Consider the following 22211-nt stretch of genomic DNA (forward strand, 5'->3'; position numbering starts at 1 on the left):
GAGGTAGCCGTAAAAAAAGAGTGTAGAAACAGCCGATTCTGACAGCGAGCTGTAAAAGACTGATTTAACGAGCGATGGCAGACGTAGGTGTCCTCCCAGCATGCACCTATAAATCTCAGCAGAGGTGACCTCCGTGTGTTTCTGCTGCTTTATGAACACGTTTCAGCCAGCGTTTAAAAAGAGATTTTTCTTCCCATAAATCGTCCCCGCTGCCGCCGGAGGACACTTCTCATTTAAGTGACGGCGTGTGATTTAAGCAGGTTTTATCGCATGCTTGATTAAAGTCACATTAATAAATAAGGAGCTGTGCATACTTATCATTACGCTCACTCTCAGGGTCAGGACTCAGCAATCAGAGGTTTCATGTTAGAGGCGAGGCAGCTCCAATGTAGACTTGGATTAATTTTGTATAGGTCCTGCCCTCTATATACTGCCTGGATTATTCCCATGAGGCTTCAACTCTCAAATACCTTTATAAAATTCTCAGGCTCTGAATCTGGGGTCATAGGAGGCTGGCTTTACAGTAGACCATCCTTTTTCTCACAGACCTTTACATTGAATGTTTTTTTTTTAATATAGTTTTTGGGGTATTATTTGACTTTTTTTCTGTTATTTGATCCTGACTTTTCTGTTGATGCTGTGATAGTTGCAGAGAATGCAGATGTCCTTGTGGGGGGGTCTTTACTTGCTGAGTGAGGAGGCTGAAGCATTGGGAGTGCACGTCTCCTGGGCCAAAACAAGGATACAGGCATTTAGGGATGCCTTGGATGCTGAATCTGTGTCAGTGGATGGTGAGAGCGTGGAAGTTGCAGAGCAGTTCACCTGCCTTGGCATCAATCCATTAATCTGCTGATGGTGAGGCTGAGGGCTACAAAAATTCAGCCACATTTTGGCCTTACTGCACTGTCGCAGCTGATCGTAAAACCTAAGACCTGATTACGAGCATCAACCACAACTCAACAAGACTAGCATGTCCAAACTTTTCTTACATCGTCCTCTAGTTCAGTGATTCTTAAATGGTGGTGTCTAGAGGCAGGTCTAGGTGTGCCTTGTGAATTAGCAGAACCGTGCGTTAGTACTAGGACTTTCTGAAAAGTACTGTACCCAGGTCTGCCCACAGGATTAACTGAGCCCCTGAAAAACCCAGAGAATCGGCCCTAAGTTGTAAATTTATCATTGATATCAGTGCATGTGTGCTGGATCATCCTTTTTTCCATGACAAAAACTAGACTAAGACTAACAAAAATAGATCTGTGATGACTAAAACTGACAAAATGTAAGGTTAGTTTTTGTCAGGATGACTAAAACTAGACAAAAATGTCATTTAGTTTTGCAATTTTAGACATGCAAAATCCAGGATATTTCTCCACTGTGGGTAAATCTGTCAAAAAACAATGCATCTGTATCTCTCTTTCCTCTCAGCTGTAGAGAGCAGGGACCCCAGGTTTGGCAGAGTGCACACAACACACTACCATGACTTGGAACCAGACTTAGGAAAGAGAATAAATGCTTGGATTAAAAGTAAAGACTAAAATGTAAAGACTTTTTATGGACTAAAACTAGACTTAAATGTTTTGTAGCTTTTGTCGAATAAACTAGACTAAAACTATAAAGGGTAGAAGTGACTAAAATGTGCCTAAAACTAAAAGACGTAATGAAAAAGACTGAGACTGAAATTAAGAATAGCTGTCAAAATTAACACTGCTGTCTTGGTCCATTTCTGATTCTTTTTATTTACGTTACTACGTGCGTTTACGCGCCAACTAGACTCCTTTCTGACAACCTCTCTTTGGTACATTTTTGGGTATCGTTTGCAAGACCATGTGTCTAACGCTGATGTGCTCAGGAGAGCAGGGATGGGCAGGGTCAGCTGCTGGATATGGAAGTGGAAGCTACACTTCTACAGGCACCTGGCATGCGTTACTGGGGCCTATCAGGACCATCAAGACCAAGGTTGACACAGCGAAGTGCCAGACTGGCCCGTGCTACCATACCTGTTCTGACCTTCCAAAGCTAAGTTCTGGATTTTAGTAGTTCAAAAAGTGTCTCATGTGCTTTTTGAGGGTCTTAAGTGACAAAAACTTGCAGTTCAAATGAGATTTTATGCATTGATCCGTAATGTTAGTTTAGCTTTATATTTTGCTTTGTTTAGCCGTGCTAAATGTTAACTGCCATATTGTTTACCCTTTGTGAGGGTGGAGAGCCTGTGATGCAGCCTCCTGTATTATTGTTATTTTAATAATTAGCAGTAAACCTTAATAATCAGCAGAACAACAACTTTAGGCTCACGGAGATGCTGTATATTATGGTTTTATTTGTTCTGAGTCAAATATAGGTCTAAAATAATTTGCTAGTCTGCACAGTCAGTCCAGAAAGCTCACACTGGTGTCAGATCAGTATTCGGTACTCTCTTGCTCAAATCGATATCTCCCTTTTTCTGCAGGTCAGGTGATGTAAGCATGCACCCTCCAGGCTTCTGCATGGTCACATGACTGAAAGCTGTGAATCGTGATGGCGGCTGTCTGTAGAAATTCTATATATTGTCTCTTTAATTCTAATTAGGAGTAGAAAAATGTGCAAATGTAACTTCCAGTTACTCACACATCATTGTACTACAACACGCTGCATGAAATAACAATAAGGGCTATTAATATTCAGATTCTGACACTAAATATGTGACTCACTTGGCTGCATGGGGCCTCCTCACATCTGATTATTACCGTGAGAAGGTGCCAGAAATGGCTTTTTCTGCTGATGCTCAGTGGTGGCGTTTGCTTTGTCAGTGATGAATCAGGCGTCACGTGTAGGTAACAGCTTTAAATGATGTTTGAGGAAGGCACAGCCTTTGGGCTAATCGATACACTGTCATCTGTTTCTGTTAGTCTTATTCACTGTCTGATTTATGACGGTGAACTCCCAAGGACCAACCTGCGCGTTAAACCCAGAGTTGTGCTGACGTCATGTTTCACGGGGATCTCATAATCGCAGCTTTTTGCTCTCTCAGTCAGTCACACTCCTCGGAGAGGCGATGGGGGACGGGGAGAGAAGTGGTGCTGGCTGGCACCCCACCAGGAAAGGATGTGGAGCAGTCGCTGCATCAGATAATACCTCCTGCTGAGAGTGCAGGCAGCCATTGGTCCATCTGTTCTCCCCTCTGAATCACTGTTCCCCAAATAGAAAGCTGCCGTCTCGCCACTTTATATATCTCTCAGTTCTCCTCCTCGCTGCTTGTTAGAGGTGTTCTGTTTGATGATCGGGTTTTTAGTACGTGAAATCAGTTCGTCTTACTTTTAAAAGGAGAACGTGGGACTGCAGTTACTTAACACCTATCTGTGTAGCATCTCTCAGAGTACAAGTCTTCTTTCTCTCAAACTAACATCAGAGGTGGTGGAGGGCGTGCTTCAAACCACACTAGAGTAAAAGATCAGACATCAGAACAGGATTTTTTACCATAAAGAAACTTTCAGCCCATCTCTCTGTGTAGATTTATCCTCTCTCTCCGATTGTCTTTGTCTTCTAACTCCTCTGTCAGGTTACCATCACAGCCTCCCATCCTCTCCCTACTCCACCGGCCCTGAAGGTCAGAGGTTGCCCTCATCCGGCGCGCTGTCGACAGAGTTTCTCAACCAGGGCGTCCCTGTGAAGATTCTGCTGTTGGTGTGCAACGCAGCGGGGGGCGGCCAGCAGACTGTGAGGTAATTATGTCTATTGACCCTTTTCGAAGCCCTGCACTCAAACTGAGCTTGACTAATAATAGCTCGGAAACAAAACCAGACCAGGAGAGACCGTTTGGTGTTGGTCTGCATGGAGCTGTTAGAATAAAATGATACTCAGTGACTGAAGCATCAAGAGGATGATGCCTTTTTGCATATTTCATAACCGAAATAAAGAGCAAACTGTGATTCATCATACAAACGCTGCAAATGTTGGCTCCACTCAACACATTACCCCTTATTTTAGTAACCAAGCTTTTTTTTTTTAACACAATTTTGGGCTTTTTATGCCTTTATTTCCAGAGCAGAGGACTGTGGATAGAATTAGGAACAGGGACGAGAGAGACAGAGCTGTAGGCTGCACTTGAACCCAGGCCACCAAGGTACATGGGGCATAACCGAACCACTGTAGGCTTTGATTTTTTTCTGTTATTTGATCCTGACTTTTTTAACATTTCATCTCACCTGGACTTTTTGTCTTGAACATCTTTATTTGTCTGTATATTTCCATTGCCCTTTTTTGCACTTCTGGCCCCTTTTTTTCATTTTTTTTGCCACTTCTTATAAATTTTGCTGCTTTTACCTCCTTTTGCTACTTCTTTTTGCTGCTTTTTTCCGTTTTTGTCACGTATATCCTGCTTTTTGCTATTTGCAATTTTTTTCCCCTTTTTTGCCACTTTTCACCCATTTAAGCTACTTTTATCCCATTTTTGCCACCTTTTTGCTGTTTTTTGTCAATTTAAGTCACTTTTGACTAATTCTTTGCTACATATTTGCTGCTTTTTGCCCATTTTGCCAACTATTTTTGTAACTTTTTTCCATTTTTGCAACGTGTATCCTGATTTTTCTTTTTCCAATTTTTACCTCCGCCGAGGAGGTTATGTGATCGGCAGGGTTTGTTAGTTAGTTAGTTTGTGAGTTAGTTAGCAACATAACTCAAAAAGTTATGGACAGATTTTGATAAAATTTTCAGGGAATGTCAGAAATGTGGTAAGGAAGAACTGATTAGATTTTGGGAGTGATCCGAATCACCGTCTGGATCCAGGAATTTCTGTACTATTGGGAGATAGGGCTAATGGCGGAGGTCTGCACTTTCCAAGTGGTTTTCTAGTTTTCCAACAATTTTTGCCCATTTAAACATCTTTTGCCCTTTTTTGCCACCTTCTTGCTGCTTTTTACCCATTTTAGTCACTATTCACTCATTTTTTGCTACATATTTTGCTGCTTTTTGACCATGATGCCACTTCTTTTTGCTACTATTTTCCCATTTTCGCCATGTATATCCTGATTTTTGCAACATGCAATGGTTTTTTTTTGCCACTTTTAACCCATTTAAGCTGCCTTTTGCCCATTTCTGCCACCTTTTTGCTGCTTGTTGCCAATTTAAGTCACTGTCAACTATTTTCTTGCTACGTATTTGTTTCTTTTTGACCATTTTGCCTTTTGCCACTTTTCTCCATATTTATGCCAATTTTCACCTAGTGTTTGTCATTTTATGCCTATTTTTTCCCCTTTTTGCCCATTTTTACCATTTTTTGGCCCCTTTTGACCATTTTTGCCACCTCTAACTTATTTTTATTGCCACTTTTCACCACTTAGATTGCGGCTCTTGCAAAGATATGTTTTTTTAAACAATTTGGCTCTTTGGTTGAGCAGGGTTGAGTAACGCTGCACTAGGCGATCTTCGCCCTCTCGGCATTGCCTTTGAGTGGCCTCTAGTAGGTTTTTTGCAGATGACGTCACGCAGCAGCAGAGAACTCTCGATGGGGGGCAAAAAGTTATTTCTGCATAGAGAAACTCCACCGAAAAGGCTGTGTTTAAAATGGTTTAAATGTTCTAAATGCTAAAATACAAACATTCTTTATTCTTAAGCTACTTTTGTGTCCTTACAGGAAGGAAATATTCAGGCAATTTTTTTTTTATTAATGGCAGCAGTCAGAAATTAAAACAGCCTCCTTTTAAAGCTTGGATGGGCGTTTCATTTCTCATGTATGGTCCGTTTTCACAAGATTTATTCAGTTGATAGTACATCATCATTACAGTTAAAGCATGTTTGTGACAAAATGAATGTTAAAGGGGCTCATCTAGCTCATTATAAGATTTAAGATGAAGCTAGATGCTAAGAGGTCTGCAGGACTGAGTAATTTGCGTTTGAGTTTGTGCAATTTTACTGTGCCATCCAATTCTAAAAAGTTCTAATGTCTTTGAAAACTTTGGGAGATATTCAAATTAGGTAAGCATAATAAATCAAATTCTCTTTGTCGTTGTTATTTTTTGATGCAACATAAATCTTTGCAAATGGCAGAAATGCACATCCAGTATTCGTATGCATCTTTAGCCTAGACATAGCATGGTTACATACAGCATTATGAGTACTACAGACTGCTTTAACTCAGTAGATCTACTCAGAAACTGTGCAGTTGCAGCTTTAATCTTCATATTTATATTGTCGTTGCAGTATAGTGGTTGTAGAACATGCCAGATCGGTCTCACAGGTTCAGGTGTGATTGAACAGCAGCAGTAACTTCGTGAAACCTTCTCTGACTGTAAAGCGGAAAAAGTGTAATGGAATAATCATTGTGTTCTTGTTGGATAAATAAAAAAGCAGCCCTTCAGCAGACGTGAGCTTTACTTACAGTAGCTGAGTCCACATTAAACCCACTCGGGCTCTGTAGAGCGCATCAAGGTCATGTTAGCTCGTGTTAGAGAAAGGACCGGTATCTCGCTGCGGGATGAGTTTCAGATCAATGGACTGAGAACTCGGACACCTGGCATGATATAGAGATCAAACATTCATCTCCCTGACGAACGTGCAGAGAGATCAATACGGAGGAGCTCGCCAACTCGGCTGTGGGAAAGTCCAATCCCAGCCGGGTGTCAGTTTCTCCTTCAAATGCCTCTCGGTCGTCCATCAAACCACCCACCTCTCTCGCTCTCATCAGATGACAGCTGGACGACTCGGCTGTGCCAGGAAAATGACTTTGGAGTCACTTATGTTTTTCTCGCTCCGGTTACCGATTTTCAGAAATGAACCTGTGATGCTTTTTAAAGGACGAAGTGTGAAAGCTTTCAGCTCGGCTGTTTTGTAAGAGCTGTGATATACCAGAACATAGGAGCAAGTACAGGACTTATACTGCTCAGTGTTTAAATGTAGGTTTATTAGACTGATTATGAAATGAATATCTGACCTAGAGAAGTGGTGATGCTCTGACTCAGCTATTTCACTCAGACACAGGCCTTATACCTGGGTTTTTGCTTTCTGCAATCCTGATACCAACGGGATACTGATGCTTCCTGATGCAGTGATCAATTAATAACCAAGATTCCCTTCTGCAAAAATGAAACTGGGAATCATTTATGTGCAGCATCAGTTTCTCCAACTTAAGCAAAATCATTAGGGATGCACTGATGCATCAGTATCAGCTGATATTGGCCCCAGTTACAAACTCCAATGTTGCAGTGTGCGGCCAGCCTGGGCTGTAATAATCAAAATTGAAACATTATGATATTTTAATTTTTTTGACATGCACATGTACGTGTACTGCATATTTTCTAATAACCAAAAAAGTGGAGCCTGCTTGGTGCGAGCTTGTTAACTGTAGCTCAGAATGTAAATGTGACTGACTGGAGTCATGAGGAGAGAGGATGTGCATTAAAGGGGACATATTTTACCCCTTTAAGACAAGTTTAAATCGGTCTCAGAGGTCCCCAAAACATGCCTGTAAAGTCTGTTGCTGAACAAACACTCCAGTATTGGATTTTTGCATGTCTAAAATCCCCTCTGTTTCAGACCTGTTTAGAACAAGCTGTTTCTGTGGGAAGGGAGGGAGAAGGGGGGACTTTCTGGGGGGAGGGAATGGATTTTTCTGATTCTTGGGGAGATTATGGACAGGCCTGAAAAAGGCTGAAAAGTGTATTTTGCATAATATGTGACCTTTAATACGTAGCTACAGGAGGCAGTATGTTAGTGTGTGGTTTCAGACTCCGCTCATGTGTTTATTCTTCAGTGGAATGATCCTGCTGCCCACTTCAGTGTTTTTCCTCCTGGTTAAATAAAGGACAGGGAAAATGAAATATGCATGTCCAGAGGTGAAATAAACACACTGTGGGGGTGACCGAAATCCACTGAAAATGAAAGAGATTTTCATTTAATGAAGTTTCCTATTTGTGTGTGTGTATGAACATTTTTGTCTTAAATTTAACTACTTATTCTCTTGAAATTTTGCACAATATGTTGAAATTCATCACTGAGTCTGCAGCACATGATAAATAAACATGAGTGCCATCACTCCAGGATGTATAGCATGGATCTCTCTGCAAATATACCTTTAGACTAGACTTTTTCTCCTAATTCTCTATTCATGTCTCAGGAAAACAAGCTCCAAAAAGCTTTGATTTTGCACACAAAAACGAATATGTGGAAAATATTTTCCTTCCTACTTTGTTGTGCATGTTGTCTCTTCTGTGCAGCGGTTTTGCAGCCACCACAGCATGGCAATTACTACAATTTGAACAGTAATCCAGTCTAATTTACTTTGAGGGCTCTCCATGGTATTTTCCTATCATGTTATAAGAAAATCACATGAGGAGTTGCTTTATTTTTCAGCTGTCTTTAAGTGAATCAAACAAATATGTAACAAAGTTAAAGAGAAAAATACCAGTGCAACAAAGCTTATATTTCATTAATAATGCTTCTAATGGTTAATCTACTCTTTGAAATCACCCTGCAGTCATTTTAACAATGCCTGTGTCTGCTGTGTTTGCCTCCGTATGCACATGCTTCGACATGTTTTCATTCTAATAAATCTGAAGCATACAATAGAGGGCTGCCCTCAATTAAATGTGTTATGATGACTTGAGCTATCATTTCAGTGGAGGGATGGGGGGGGGGGTTTGTCCCTCGTCCCTCTCCTCAGCAGCTATTTTCACTCCTTATTATCTCTCTGTCCTTTCATAGATACCCTGTAATGAGAATCCTCCTCTAATGCTGATAGTGTTAATACATGATTATTTACATGACAATGGGATAAAGAGACACGTGAGTCAGACAGGGTTTATGTGGAGGAGCTGAAAGTGTGTGATGTGAGCTGTCATTAAAGCTGCTTTTTTATTTCTCATCAAGGTTTGGACCTCCATTCCTGATGAGGGAGGATCGGTCTATTTCCTGGGACCAGCTGCAGCAGAGCATCCTCAGCAAGTTGTATTACCTGATGATCAACGGAGCTCAGGCGCAGGTAGAAACCATATAATGGTCGTTTCTTAATGGATGCATGGAAGGAAATAATGTTTTATTGTTTATCTGGAGACTGAAGTGTTCAATGGCTCATTAATGAAGCATCACCAAATATGGTACAGCTTTTTTCCATGACAGCATCGGCTTTGATAGTATCTCCTCGATGTAGATGGAAGGCAGCTGTGGGCTTTAATTGTCAAAATTTATTGGGTTTTTTTTTTTTGTCTGTATATTTCCATTGCCCTTATTTGCAAGTTTCTTCCCATATTTGCCACTTTTGATCCATTTTTGATGCTTTTAGCCATTTTTGCCAATTCTTTTTTTCCACTTTTGCAAATTTTTGCCATTTTTATCCTGTTTTTGCCCCTGTTATCCTGCTTTTTGCTAATTGCTATTTTTCCTTTTTTTTTTTGCCACTTTAAGCTGCCTTTTGTCATTAGCTCCTACTTCCTTCCCACCTTTGCCACTCTTTGCTACTTTTTGCTTTTTTTGGTCCCTTTTTACTTATTTTGCTCCATATTTCCTGCTTTTTGTTACTTTTTTGCCACTTTTTTTCCCTATTTTTGCAACTTTTCAACCTTTTTTTTTCATCTCAAGCCTATTTTGCCCCAATTTTGCCACTTTTTTGCTGCTTTTTGACCATTTTTGCAACCTAATTCTTATTTTTGCAACTTTTCTCCCAGTTTTTGCCATTGTAGGCCTATTTTACCCCATTTATGCCTCTTTTTTGCCACCTGTTACTTATTTTTTTGCCACTTTTTTCCCCATTTTTGCAACATTTTGCATTTTTTTCCATTTTGAGCCTATTTTGCCTCATTTTTGCCACTTTTTTTTGCCACTTTTAGGCAATTTTTGCCGCCTATTTCTTATTTTTTTTAACCACTTTTACCCATTTTTTTCTACTTTTCATCTAGTTTTTGCCATTTTAAGCCTATTTTGCCCCCTTTCACCCATTTTTGCCACTCTTTGCAGTTTTCTGACCTTTTTTGCCACATATTTCTTTTTTTTTGCCACGGTTTTCCTCATTTTTGCAACTTTCTGCCCATTTTTATATAATTTGGAGCCCATTGTACCCCATTTTTGCCACTTTTTGCTGCTTTTTGACCATTATTGCCACCTTTTACTAACTTAATGCCACTTAAACGCTTTTTTGCCATTTTTCACCATTTAGATTGTGGCTCTTGCAAAGGTATTTTTCAATAATTTGGCTCTTTGGTTGAGCAGGGTTGAGTAACACTACAATAGTTTGTACTATTGAGTTAAGGAGGATGCACCTGTATATCAGATAAATCTTGTCTTTGATAAAACAGTGGTCATGCATTGACTGGACTGATATATATAAGAACTGGAACTTTCTGACTCTGATGTTTGAGGTTACTGGTGTGTAGATGTGGCTAGTTTTGTTGGGCACTTGTGATTAAAATGTTGTGCCTGGTAAATGGATGATTTCATGCTCAATAAGGCAAAAAGTCTGTGCTCATTAAATTAAAAGTCCAGCTGCTATAAATTCTGCAGCCACTGCAACATCAACTAGAGTCAGGGAATAAATAACGTCTTTATATTATTTAGTATTTTATGCTTTATTTACTTCATCTACTACCTAAAACTCCTGGGCTTGAGCTGCCGTATAGCTGAGTGTGATAAATCAGCAGTAATTGTTCCTTGATGCTTGTAAAACTTGGGTTTAATGGCCTTGTCGTGTGGGCGGGCTTGTTTTTGAGCACCGGCTGGAGGCAGAGAGAGGACACGGCTCCCTCCTGCTGCGCTGGCTGCTGCACCTGTTCTACGACAGGTTTATTGGCGCGGGACGGAGCAGAGCGTGCCCACACATGGACGATGTGTGGTACAGGTGGGGGAGCTGAGTGTGCTGCAGGAGGCAGGGAGGAATCCGCTTCTTCTGGACCAGAGAGGAGTTAACCAGTGTGTGACATGCGTGTGTTTCTTCTCTTGCCTTTCTTTGCATTGGTTTTTATTTGGATGGAAACTCCCATAAAAGATTGTTAAAGTGTACTTGTCTTTTCTTTTAGCATTTGTCTTCAGGCATCACTTTAGTGGCTCTGGTTCAGGCTGATATTTGTCCAGGGAAAGCTGCCCTCGTCTGCTCATCTTTAAAGTTATTGGTCTGCTACTGCACCGTCTCCAGCTCTCTTTACTCTCTATAAAAGAGTAAATATTTGGCTTTTATTTCTTACTTTTGTGGAGATAGTTTGACAGACTTAAGTCCAACAAATAAAGAGTTCCCCCTTGAATGTGCTGAGGATGAAACCATAATTGAGCCTAATATAGCAGCCCCACACTCCACACATTTTATTTTCATTTATTTTATTTTTTTTAGCATCAGTATTTTATAGTATTTAATAGCCTTTCCCAGGCTCAGGGTTGTTGCAGCTCATGCGGCCATATTTGTTCCGTAACATCTGCAGCAAGGAGACCATGAGGAGATCGCCATATTGATTTATTTGATGGTTGAAGTCAGACACAATGATAGAAATACTAAAACCATGAGTAGCTTAGTCACACCCCTGTCCTGTTATTATGGACAACCATAATTCCAAAAAAGTTGGGACACTGTGAAAATGTAAAGAAAAGCAGTGATGGTCAAATCAACATATCAGATGTTTAAATGAGACTTTTTAACATTTCGTGAAAAATATTAGCTCATTTTGAATCTCAACACATCTCAAAAAAGTTGGTACAGGGTAACAATGGACTGAAAATTAAGTTGCACTATTGCAAAACAGCTAAAGGAGCATTTTGCAACTAATTAGATTAACTGTCAACAGGTCAGTAAAAAAACTGGGTATAAAAGGAGCATTTTAGAGAGGCAGAGTCTCTCAGAAGTAAAGATAAACAGAGGTTCATCAATCTGTGAAAAATTGAATCTAACAATGGTGGAACAATTTCAGAAAAATGTTCCTCAGTATAAAATTGTAAATACTTTGAATACCCCATCATCTACAGTTCATAAATTCTTCAAAAGATTCAGAGAATCCGGAGAAATCTCTGTGAGCAAGGAACAAGGCTGAAGGTCAGTATTATAGTTTGTAATCTGTGGGCCCTAAGGCGGTAATGCATTAAAAACTGGCATGATTCTGTACTGGGAATCACTGCATGGGCCCAGAAACACTTCCAGAAATCACTGTCTGACTGCACAGTTGGCCGTACCGTTCAAAAATGACAGTTAAAGCTCGATCATGGAGAGAAGAAGCCATATGTGAACAGGATCCAGAAACGCTGATGTTTTCTCTGTGCCAAAGCTCATTTAAAATGGACTGAGTTAAAACGGAAAACTGTTCTGTGGTCAGATGAAATTTATTTTGGAAACCACCGTGTCCTATGGACTGAAGAGAAGATGGTATGTGGTTGCATTAGTGCCTATGGCATGGGCACCATACACATCTGGAAAGGAACTGTCAATGCTGAAAAGAAGAGAGAGGCTTTAGAGCGGTGGTTCTCAACTGGGGGGTCAGGACCCAAAAGTTGGTCGTGAAGCAGTTTTCAGTGGGTCGCGACTAGGTGACTAAAAAAAATGGTGGCAAAAGTCCTGAAGTCCTTATTGAACATGCATCAATACCTTTTATTTGATCCTGTTTTACTGTGAAATTGGGTCAATTTAAATGTTTGATCGATATTTCAACTAATTTAATCTCCAATTCTTGCAATAAATGTAGTAAAAAACAGAATTAAAATATGTTAAAAATGGCTAAAATGGGTTATAATGGCAAAAAAACTATTGGAAAAGGTGGTGAAATTGGATATTTTAAAAATTGCAGATATGGGTTAGAAATGCGAAAAGTTAGATGAAAGTGGAAAAAATAACCGAAAAACTGCAAAAATGGGTTAAAGTGGCAAAAACAGGCAAATTAAGAGGAAAAAGGGGATTGAAAAGTTGCTGAAATGGCGTTAAAGTGCCAAATATAGGTGGAAATTTGGTGAAATGGGATGAAAAATTAATATAAACAGGCAAGAAAGGGGTTAGCTGAGGCAGAAATAGGCAGAAATGTGTTAAACTGGCAAAAATGGGCATATTAAATTGTGAAATTTGGCTTAAAAAGTGGAAGAGGGGTTAACAGTGGCAATAATGGGACAACAGAGCAAACAATAGGCAGAGAGTGTCAAGATTTGGTTTAGAAGTTTGAAGTTAATTGAGAAAAAAATGGGTTTTAAGTGGCAAAAATGTGTTAAAATTTGGCAAAATTGGTGTGAAGTGGCAAAATTATAATTTTAAAAAATATTCTTAGTTTTTTAAGGCATCTGGAGACCCCATTTCAGTGTCTCACAACCCCCAATGGGGTCCCGACCCCAATGTTGAGAACCCCTGCTTTAGAGCAACTCTTTCAGGGAAGGCCTTGACTATTTCAGCCGAATTCACATACCACATCTATCACAACAGCATGGCTTCACAATAGAAGAGTCTGGGTGCTGAACCGGCCTGTCTGCAGTCCAGACCTTTCACCAATAGAAAACACTTGGAGCATCATGAAACAAAACAGGACTGTTGAGCTACTAGAATCCTGCATCAAACAAGAATGGGACAACATTCCTCTCCCAAAACTCCAGCAACTGGTCTCCTCACTTCCCAGACATTTACAGACTGCTGTTAAAAGAGGCAAGCGTGGCCCTTTGCATGGGTTAATGAGATTTGACAATCATGTTTTCTTTACATTTCTTACAGTGTCCCAGGTTTTTTGTAATCGGGCTTGTTCTTCACTCTCAGAGACTCCTGTTCTTTAGTTTTTGTTGTGCATGTCATCTTCAGTGTTGTGGCGTCCTTTAACCAAACACTCCTCCTGTAATGAAGCTGCAGCAAAGCCCCACACAGAGCATGAAAACTGTTAACCAGCTTTCTGCGGATGACTCAGTGCTCTTTAAGAAATGCCAAGACAGAACGAGAGGAGGAGAGGATTCAGGTGCAACATTTTCAGTAACTCAGCTGGAGATCTGAAGTCTCCTTTGTGCCTCATGCTGTCAGCCGTTTAATTAAACCCGGGCTCGTACAGTATAATCAGTTTGCTGTAGCCTGCCGCTGCCAAGAAAGCAGCGACGCTCTCAGCAGATGTTTGCTCTTCATCTGAATCTGTAGTTTTTTTTCCTGAATCAGTGAATTACACTCACAAGTGGATTCTTCAGCGGGCAGCTAATTTTAGCTTCAGCAATGATGCAATTCAAAAACAAAAGACACGGCTGCATTCAAAGCCATTTTTCTCGCTTTTGACATCACTTGACATCTTAATTCAAGCATTTTCTGACTGATGCTCGACAATAAAACACACTAGAGCTCCGTGATGGCTGCACATGAATCTACAGCTCTTATAGTAACAGTCAGAAGAGCGGTAAATGTGTTGAACAGGGAGAATATAGGGCCTGGACGCTGCATCCAGTGAAAAATGTAACTCCCTCTTCATGCAGAGACACAGGGCCCTTACAGTAACAACATAATGAAACTCTGTTCTTTGCATGGGCAGTAATTGGAGATCTTTTGCCCTGTCAGGCACAAACAATGCCACAAACATCCTCCCCCCTTCACACCAGCCTCACTGAACACACCAAGTCATTAACGGTGGTTAAAAACAAGACAGAGGACTTTCCCATGACAGAAACAACACAAACACGTGAGTCTGCTCGTGTTCTTTGTGGAGAAGATACCAAATACTGACCTGATCATCTTCTTTCCAACACTTACTGCACTCACTCTGTGTTTACAAAACCAGGACATACCCCCATCCTGCTCGCTGTGTTTTCTCTTCATCCCTGAAACATTTTGGAGTGCTATTGTGCCGATTCATTCGTAGAGCATTTATGAGGTCAGGCACTGATGCTGGACGAGAAGGCCTGGATTGCAGTCTCCATTCCAGTTCATCCCAAAGTTTCTGGATGGGGTTGATGTCAGGTCTCTGTGCAGGCATGTCAAGTTTTTCCACACCAAACTCATCAAACCATGTCTTTATAGTCCTTTGTGGGGCACAGTCACGTTGGACTAGAGAAGGGCCTTCCTCAAACTGTTGCCACAAAGTTGGAAGCGTAGCATTGTCCAGAATGTCTTGGTATGCTGAAGCATTAAGATTGTCCTTTCCTAGAGATAAGGAGCCTAAACCAAACCATGAAAAACAGCCCCATACCTTTATCCCTCCTCCACCAAACTTCACGGTCAGGCAGGTAACGTTCTCTCGTCATCCGCCAAACCCAGACTCACGCGTTTGACTGCCAAAAGCATGATTGACCTCTCCATTTCTACTGCACCACAGTCCTGTGTCAGTGTGCTTTACACCATGCCGCTGCTCAGCCATTGAAACCAGTCCATGAAGCTCCTGCACAGTTTTAGTTCTTACATTAATGCCAGTGGAGGTCCAGAAGTCGACTTCATGCACCATTCACCTTAGCGGGCGATGACCCCGCTCTGTGGTTTCATGTGCTCCCGCTTTCTTGAAATGTCACTTACATTTGACTGTGGAATATCTGGCAGGGATGAAATTTCACAATTCAAATACTTTTGTCAATATAGTGTAATTTGCAATCATAGTTGAATGAGCCTCCAAAGATTTTAGTGTGCACTGGCCCTTTAAGGAAAGCTAGCTGAAGGCACTAGCAAGAAAGCTTGGCTTTACAGCGCTACAGACAGGTATAAAATGTTTGAAGCATTTTATTTTTCTGGAAAGGCACTGTGTTTGACACTGTTTTGACCCTGGCTGTGTTAGAGAGCTGTATCTGACAAAAAGGACTCAAAGTCATCCACAAAGAGAGTAACGTTAGAGTGAAGGGCTTCCATCATGTTTGTGTTTTCTTCACTCTAAGAGACAGCATCTCATGTAAACTCACTGTCAAACTGCAACATGCTGACGTGTCTGAGCTCCGGTCTGGCTGGGACTGGAGCCCTGAGACTGGAGGCCGTCAGCAGACAGGGGAGAAGGGACAAGTGCTGCAGCAGGATACAGGAGAGCTGGTCCTTGTACTGTATGAGTAATCCCAAAGTCTGATTTATGCTTCTGCTTCAGAGCTGCGTCCTTCTGCCCTGAACACATGCAGAGGACTAAACGCATAGCTGATATCCTCCTCCTCAGAATGTAATGACAAGTCAAAACCACATAGCCTGGGCGACTGCCAGTCTCTGAGTAATGTCTGCAGACATATCGTGTGAGCTCTGGTGTGAGGTAAATGACGGCTGACGATGATGTTAGTCTGATCTACTTGCAGGCATTCTTACATGCATTTCTTCGTCAATATGTCTCTCTCAGTGGCCGAACGAGTGTAAAAAATTTCCACTGTCCTTGACCTTAGCTGATTCAGCAGCCACACTCTCCATCTCCTCGACTTGACTTAGTTTTATTTCTAAAGCACTTGTCATACATAAAAGAATGCAGCTCATAGGACTTAACAAAAAAACAGACAGGAAATGACAACAGTCTGTCAAAAGACTAAAGCAACGTAAGAATAATTCTATGCAAAAAATAAATAAACCATGAGACAAACAATGAGTAAAATGTGACAAAACAATGTGACAATCTACTTTTCAGCACTGATAGTTCCTGTCCATGCTGTCCTTGCCATAGGCACTAATGCAAACTGATACCATCAGAGATGCAGGCTTCAGAACTGAGCCAGGAGAACAAGCTGGATGGTTCTCACCTCTTTAGTCCACAGGAGACAGCGCCTGTGGCTTCTAAAAGGAATTTCAAATGTTGATTCATCTGACCACAGAACAGTTTTCCATTTTGCTTCGGTCGATTTTAAATGAGCTTTGGCTCTGAGGAGGCAGCGGCATTTCTGGATCCTATCCACATATGACCTCTTTTTTTTGCATAATTTAGCTTTAACTTCATTTGTGGTTGGCACAGCCTGCTGTGTTGATGGACAGTGATTTCTGGAAGTGAATATAATCCTGTATTGGCCTCCTCCATATCCTCTGAATCATTTGATGATATTATTGACTGTAGATGGTGGGTTATTTAAAGTCTTTGCAGAACATTTTTCAGAAATTATTTCAAACTAGATGCAGTTTTTTCACAGATTGGTGAACCTCAGTCATCTTTACTTCTGAGAGACTCTGCCTCTGTAAAATGCACCCCTTATACCCAGTCATGTTACTGATCTGTTGCAAATGAACCTACTAAGTTGCATAATGCTCCTTCAGCTTTTTGTCATTAGTGCAACTTACTTTTTCTGCCTTTTGTTGCCCCGTCCCTACTTTTTGACATGTGTTGCAGCCGTAAAATTCAAAATAAGCTAATAATTTTCATGAGATGGTAAAATATATCTGTTTCAACATCTGATATGTTTTGGTGTTTAAGTTCTGTTGTGAATAAAATATGGGTTTATGAGATTTGTGGATCATTGCATTCTATTTTTATTGAAATTTTATTCAGTGTCACAACTTTTTTGGAGTTAGGGTTGTATGAGGGTTTGGTTAAGGGGTTAAGGTTTGGATACCAAAAGTTAAAAGTTAAAAAACTGACCTGCAAAAATTGATTACAGAAAATTTGAAGCTGAGTAAATGGTCTGCTTACAGGAAAACAGCTCTTCCTCCATTAAAACATTCTGACATAGCAAATGTAGCTCATGTGGCTCATGTAGGTCAGTAAGCTGTGTAAGTGATGTAGCTTTGTAGCTAATATAACTACATAGCGTAGCTTACAAAGCTCCCATCAGCTGCATTAGTTTTATTAGCTGCATGGCTAACATAGCTCAAGCTAAGCTCACAAAACAGATATGTAAGCTACATGGCTACTTTCTCTATGTAGCTTTGTCAAATCCAAGACTGCTAAACCTCGAGACTGTTAAGCCAGGCCTTGGTCTATTTCTGAATAGATGCTAAAACCTTCAAACTAAAGTCTGATTAAACTTCTCTTTGATGTTAGGGTAGGATACTTACAGTTGAAAACCTGACATGCAAAACTTGATTACAGAATATTTAATAAAACAAAATCTGTTAACAGGATTAAAGCTTTTTCTCCATGAAAACATTCTAATGCAACAAACGTAGCTTACATAGCTCCATTGGCTGCATTAGTTATGTAGTTAATGTAGCTTCATAGCTTATAGCTACATGGAAATGGTTGTAGCTTGCATAGCTCCTACAGACTGCACTAGCTACATCAGCTACATAGCTGACATAGCTCAAGCTAACCTGACAAAGTAGCTGCATTACCTATGTAGCTAAGTTTTCTATGTAGCTATGCAGTCCAGGGCAGCCAAACTCAGAGGGTTTAGTTGGGACATAATCATGTTCAGAATGGAAATAAATGCTAAAAACGTTAAACTAAAGTCTGATGAAACTTTCTCTGATGTTAGGGTAAGGGTGGGGGAAAGGGCTAGGATACCAACAGTTAAAAACCTGATTACATAATGTTAAATAAAGCAAAATCTGTTTACAAGAAAAAAAAACTTTTCCCTCCATGAAAACATTTTAATGCAGCAAACGTACCTCAAATACCTTCATTAGCTGCTATGTAGCTAATGTAGCTTCCTAGCTAATAGCTATGTAGAAAATGAACGTAGCTTAGATAGATCCCATCAGCTGCATTAGCTACATTAGCTTCATAGCTAACTAGCTCAAGCTAACCTGACATATTAGCTGTGTAAGCTATGTAGCTATGTTCTCTATGTAGCTATGTCAAATCCAGGACATTCATGGGGACAGTCTATTTCTGAATGTTTACAGGAAAAAGATTTTCCTTTCATGAAAACATTCTAATGCAGCAAACGTAGCTTACATGGCTCCATTAGCTGACTAAGCTATGTAGCTAGAGTAGCTTCGTAGCTAATAGCTACATAGAAAATGAAGATAGCTTACACAGCGCCCATAAGCTGCATTAGCTACACTTGCTACATAGCTAACATAGCTGACAAAGCAACTACGTATACGCTATATAGCTACATTTTCTGTGTAGCTTTATAAAATCCAGGACAGCCAAACTCAGAGTGTTTAGTGGGGACAAAGTCTATTTCAGAATGGAAATAGATGCTAAAAGTCTCAAACTAAAATCTGATTTGTATTCTCTTTGATGTTTGGGTAAGGGTTTATCATGATGATCATGATAAAATTCAGTGTGGCTGAATCTGTCTTGGGTTAGCACACTATCTCTTTAGCCTGAACTATCTCTTGGTGTAGACCTGTGAGTTGCCTCTTTTTCAGCATTGCCACTGGAATATTTGAAGAAATATATTCGAGTTTTTGGAGTTCTATCCGTTGGCTTTGACACAATGTTTGAGGAAAAACACAGCTCTGAGAAATTGGACTGGGTACGACTCTTTGGGTGGTCTTAATGCGTAAACATGAGCCTTTCACTGGAAGTCACAGTGCGTCCCAGCAAGAGTGTAATGAAAAGACAACATATTTTGTGTTTACACTTGTCATCTCGCATTACAGGGATTTTCTTATGCAGCAGAAACAGGCGGTGAAGAAGCACAGGACACCTCAGCACCACGGGGAGTTTGATATCTGCAGCGTGCATAAACACATGAAGCTGAAACACAACAGAAAAAGATAATACAGTCTTTGTTTCGGTGCTCTGAATGTCGCAGTGAAAGCATGGGAGGGAAATGTTAATGGACTCACAGTAATTGTTGCCCGAGTGTTTCAGCAGCTGACTGGCACTGGTGAGACTGAAAATAGTCTTCTATATCACATACATGAGGCAGCCATTCAGATAGATTGTGTAACTTCCCCTCAGGGTTATGGATTCCTCTGGGTTCATGTGTTCAGCATATCAATATTGCTGTGTGCTTTGGTGCGATCCTCGTCATCAGAGAGCTCCTGCTGGATCAAACTCTCCTCAGAGCGAGTGTTTGTGTTTGAGCTCAGCCAGAAGCTACACACCAGATTTCAGCAGAACAAGACAGGATCGCTTTCATTTCTATAAAAGTGCGTCTTTATTCCTAAAGACCCCCACCAAGTCTCAGAGTAATAAAAGTATGCTTAAAATGAGGGGAATAAAAACACAACAGAACATGTTGGAACTTTCTTTATCCACTTATTCTACTTCCTGTCCAATGAAAATAACATCAGACTGTCTGATTTCTACAGAAGCCCTTGGACATGGATTCATGTTTTTATTAACAAGTAAGACATTTTCATTTGTTTTCTTGAGATTTTAAATATTTAGCTCAAGATAAAACCCAGTTTTCCCCATTATGAGTTGATTTCTGTTGTTTTCTGAGGAATTAGATGGGATTTCCACAAAACAAAACCAGATTTGTTGCTTTGAGGTTACAAAACATGCAAATCCTGATCTCTGCAAGCTATTAGGACTCAGCAGTCGAATGGCAATAGAAAGTCTACAAGTCTACAGTCTACAAGTCAAACATTCTCATCTTCTCTTCTAAAGTATTAAAAATCTGTCAAATGTGCTTGTGTTGACCATATTAGAAGATAAAAACATTTGAATCCCTGGGTATACACTCAAATCAGGATCTCTCAATTTCAAATTTGCTGGAAAAATATGGCCTAAATAACTTTTATTTACAGGAATAAGTCCTGGCTAACAGGAAGAAATATAAAAAAAGATTATCCAGGATTTTTTTTTTTTTTTTTTTTTTTTTTTTTACCAGTTTTAGACCATGGATCAATTGCGGGATAAATTTCAAATGATGTGGGAGAAAAGCTGTTAAAAAGCATGGTCATGTTAGATTTGTAGCTTACACAACAATGTAGCTAACGTTGCTTACGTAGCTCTCGTCAGCTGTACAAGCTAAATTAGCTACGTAGCTAACATAGCTCAAGCTAACCGCACAAAGCAGCTACGTAGCTATGTTTTCTATGTTGCTATGTCAAATCCAGGACAGCCAAACTCAGAGACCATTAAGTTAGGACGCGATCTATTTCAGAATGGAAATAGATGCTAAAACCATCAGAGTAAAATCTGAATAAACTTCTCTTTGATGTTAGGATAAAGGTTTAGGAAAGGGCTAGGATAAACTATGTAGCTAATGTTGCTTTGTAGCTAATAGCTATGTACTTGACATAGCTTATGTAGCTCCCCTCAGCAGCATAAGCTAAATTAGCTACATAGCTCAAGTTAAGTTCATGAAGTAGCTATGTAAGCTATGTAGATATGTTGTCTGTGTAGCTATGCCAAATCCAGGACAGCTAAACTCAGAGACTGTTAAGTCAGGTCTATTTCAGTATGGAAATAGATGCTAAAACCTTCAAACTGAAATCTGATTAAACTACTCTTTAATGTTAGGGTAGTTGCTTAGGAAGGGGTCAGGATGCCCAAACGTAAATTACATAGCTCCACTAGCAGCATAAGCTGTGTAAGCTATGTAGCCAGTGTAGCTTTTTATCTAATAGCTACACAGCTAATTGCACTCGCATAAGCTACATTGGCTACGTAGCTAACCTATTTCAAGATAAGCTCACAAAGCGGCTATTCAGGCTATGCAGCTACATTCTTTATGTAGCTACATTAGCTAAAGTTTACATTGCCTAAGCAACTTTGGCTTAAATAATAATGTGAACTACACAGCTAGGGAAGCTAACATAGCTATAAAGAGTCTAAACATACAACCCGGGTTCGACCTCTGGTCTTTCTGTGCTGTTGTTCTTGTACTGGCTCATTATGGCACTTCTTTCAGTAGAAGGTTTGTGGGATGAATGGTCTATACCATGTTTTGATCATAATAATGCGGAATTTTGATGCTGTATAAATGTTCACAGACTTTTAATGCGGTATGGCCTGGTTTAGATCAGGCAGATATCTTGAGCTGCACTGATTTTGTTCTCAATCATTCTCACAGTTTCCTATCTCATGTCCTCCCAGTAGGGTGGTCTAGTCAAGCAGAAAGACTTGCCTCATCTCCTTATGCTCTGCTTTTGCATGCTGTATCATACCAGTGCTGTGTTTAAACTTCCAGCCCCACCAGTATCCACCTGCAGGCTCTTATGGGGGTTTTAAACCCCACAGTATCATCCCTGCTCAGATTCCTGCATATTAAATAAATGTATCAGAACTGATGGGTATGGACACTCAACACCAATCCTGTCCTGCTGCTGCAGTAAGTGTTTCAAAGCTGTAAAAATGTGAGCTGTCTGGCTGAAATTCTGTTGCTGTAAACTCATAAAGTCAGCTGCAGGCTTTGGCCTATATTTCATGGTGGCCCACTTTGTTCTCTGTCTTTTTGCTGCTGACGCGGCAGACTTCTTAAATATAACCCTAAGAGCAAGAAAACATGTCAATATTTATACAAACACACCCGGCTCTGCCTTTTTGTAATACTTTCCAGGATCAGAAACATGACTCCAGCCTGTATGCAGTAGCTGAACTCTAAAA

At 40.3% G+C, this 22211-nt stretch overlaps 1 protein-coding gene across 1 annotated transcript in view; it reads left to right on the top strand.

Moving 5' to 3' along the window:
- usp43b (ubiquitin specific peptidase 43b) overlaps positions 1-22211 on the top strand; it is a 135712-nt gene that overhangs the window by 90012 nt on the left and 23489 nt on the right. Inside the window, exons 7-8 of the mRNA XM_041778623.1 lie at positions 3533-3695; positions 8836-8947. Coding sequence (XP_041634557.1) covers positions 3533-3695; positions 8836-8947 — 275 coding nt within the window. The remainder of the gene's footprint in view (positions 1-3532; positions 3696-8835; positions 8948-22211) is intronic.

Source organism: Cheilinus undulatus, linkage group 21 (genome assembly GCF_018320785.1).
Source record: "Cheilinus undulatus linkage group 21, ASM1832078v1, whole genome shotgun sequence".
In the NCBI taxonomy this organism is placed as follows: Eukaryota; Metazoa; Chordata; class Actinopteri; order Labriformes; family Labridae; genus Cheilinus; species Cheilinus undulatus.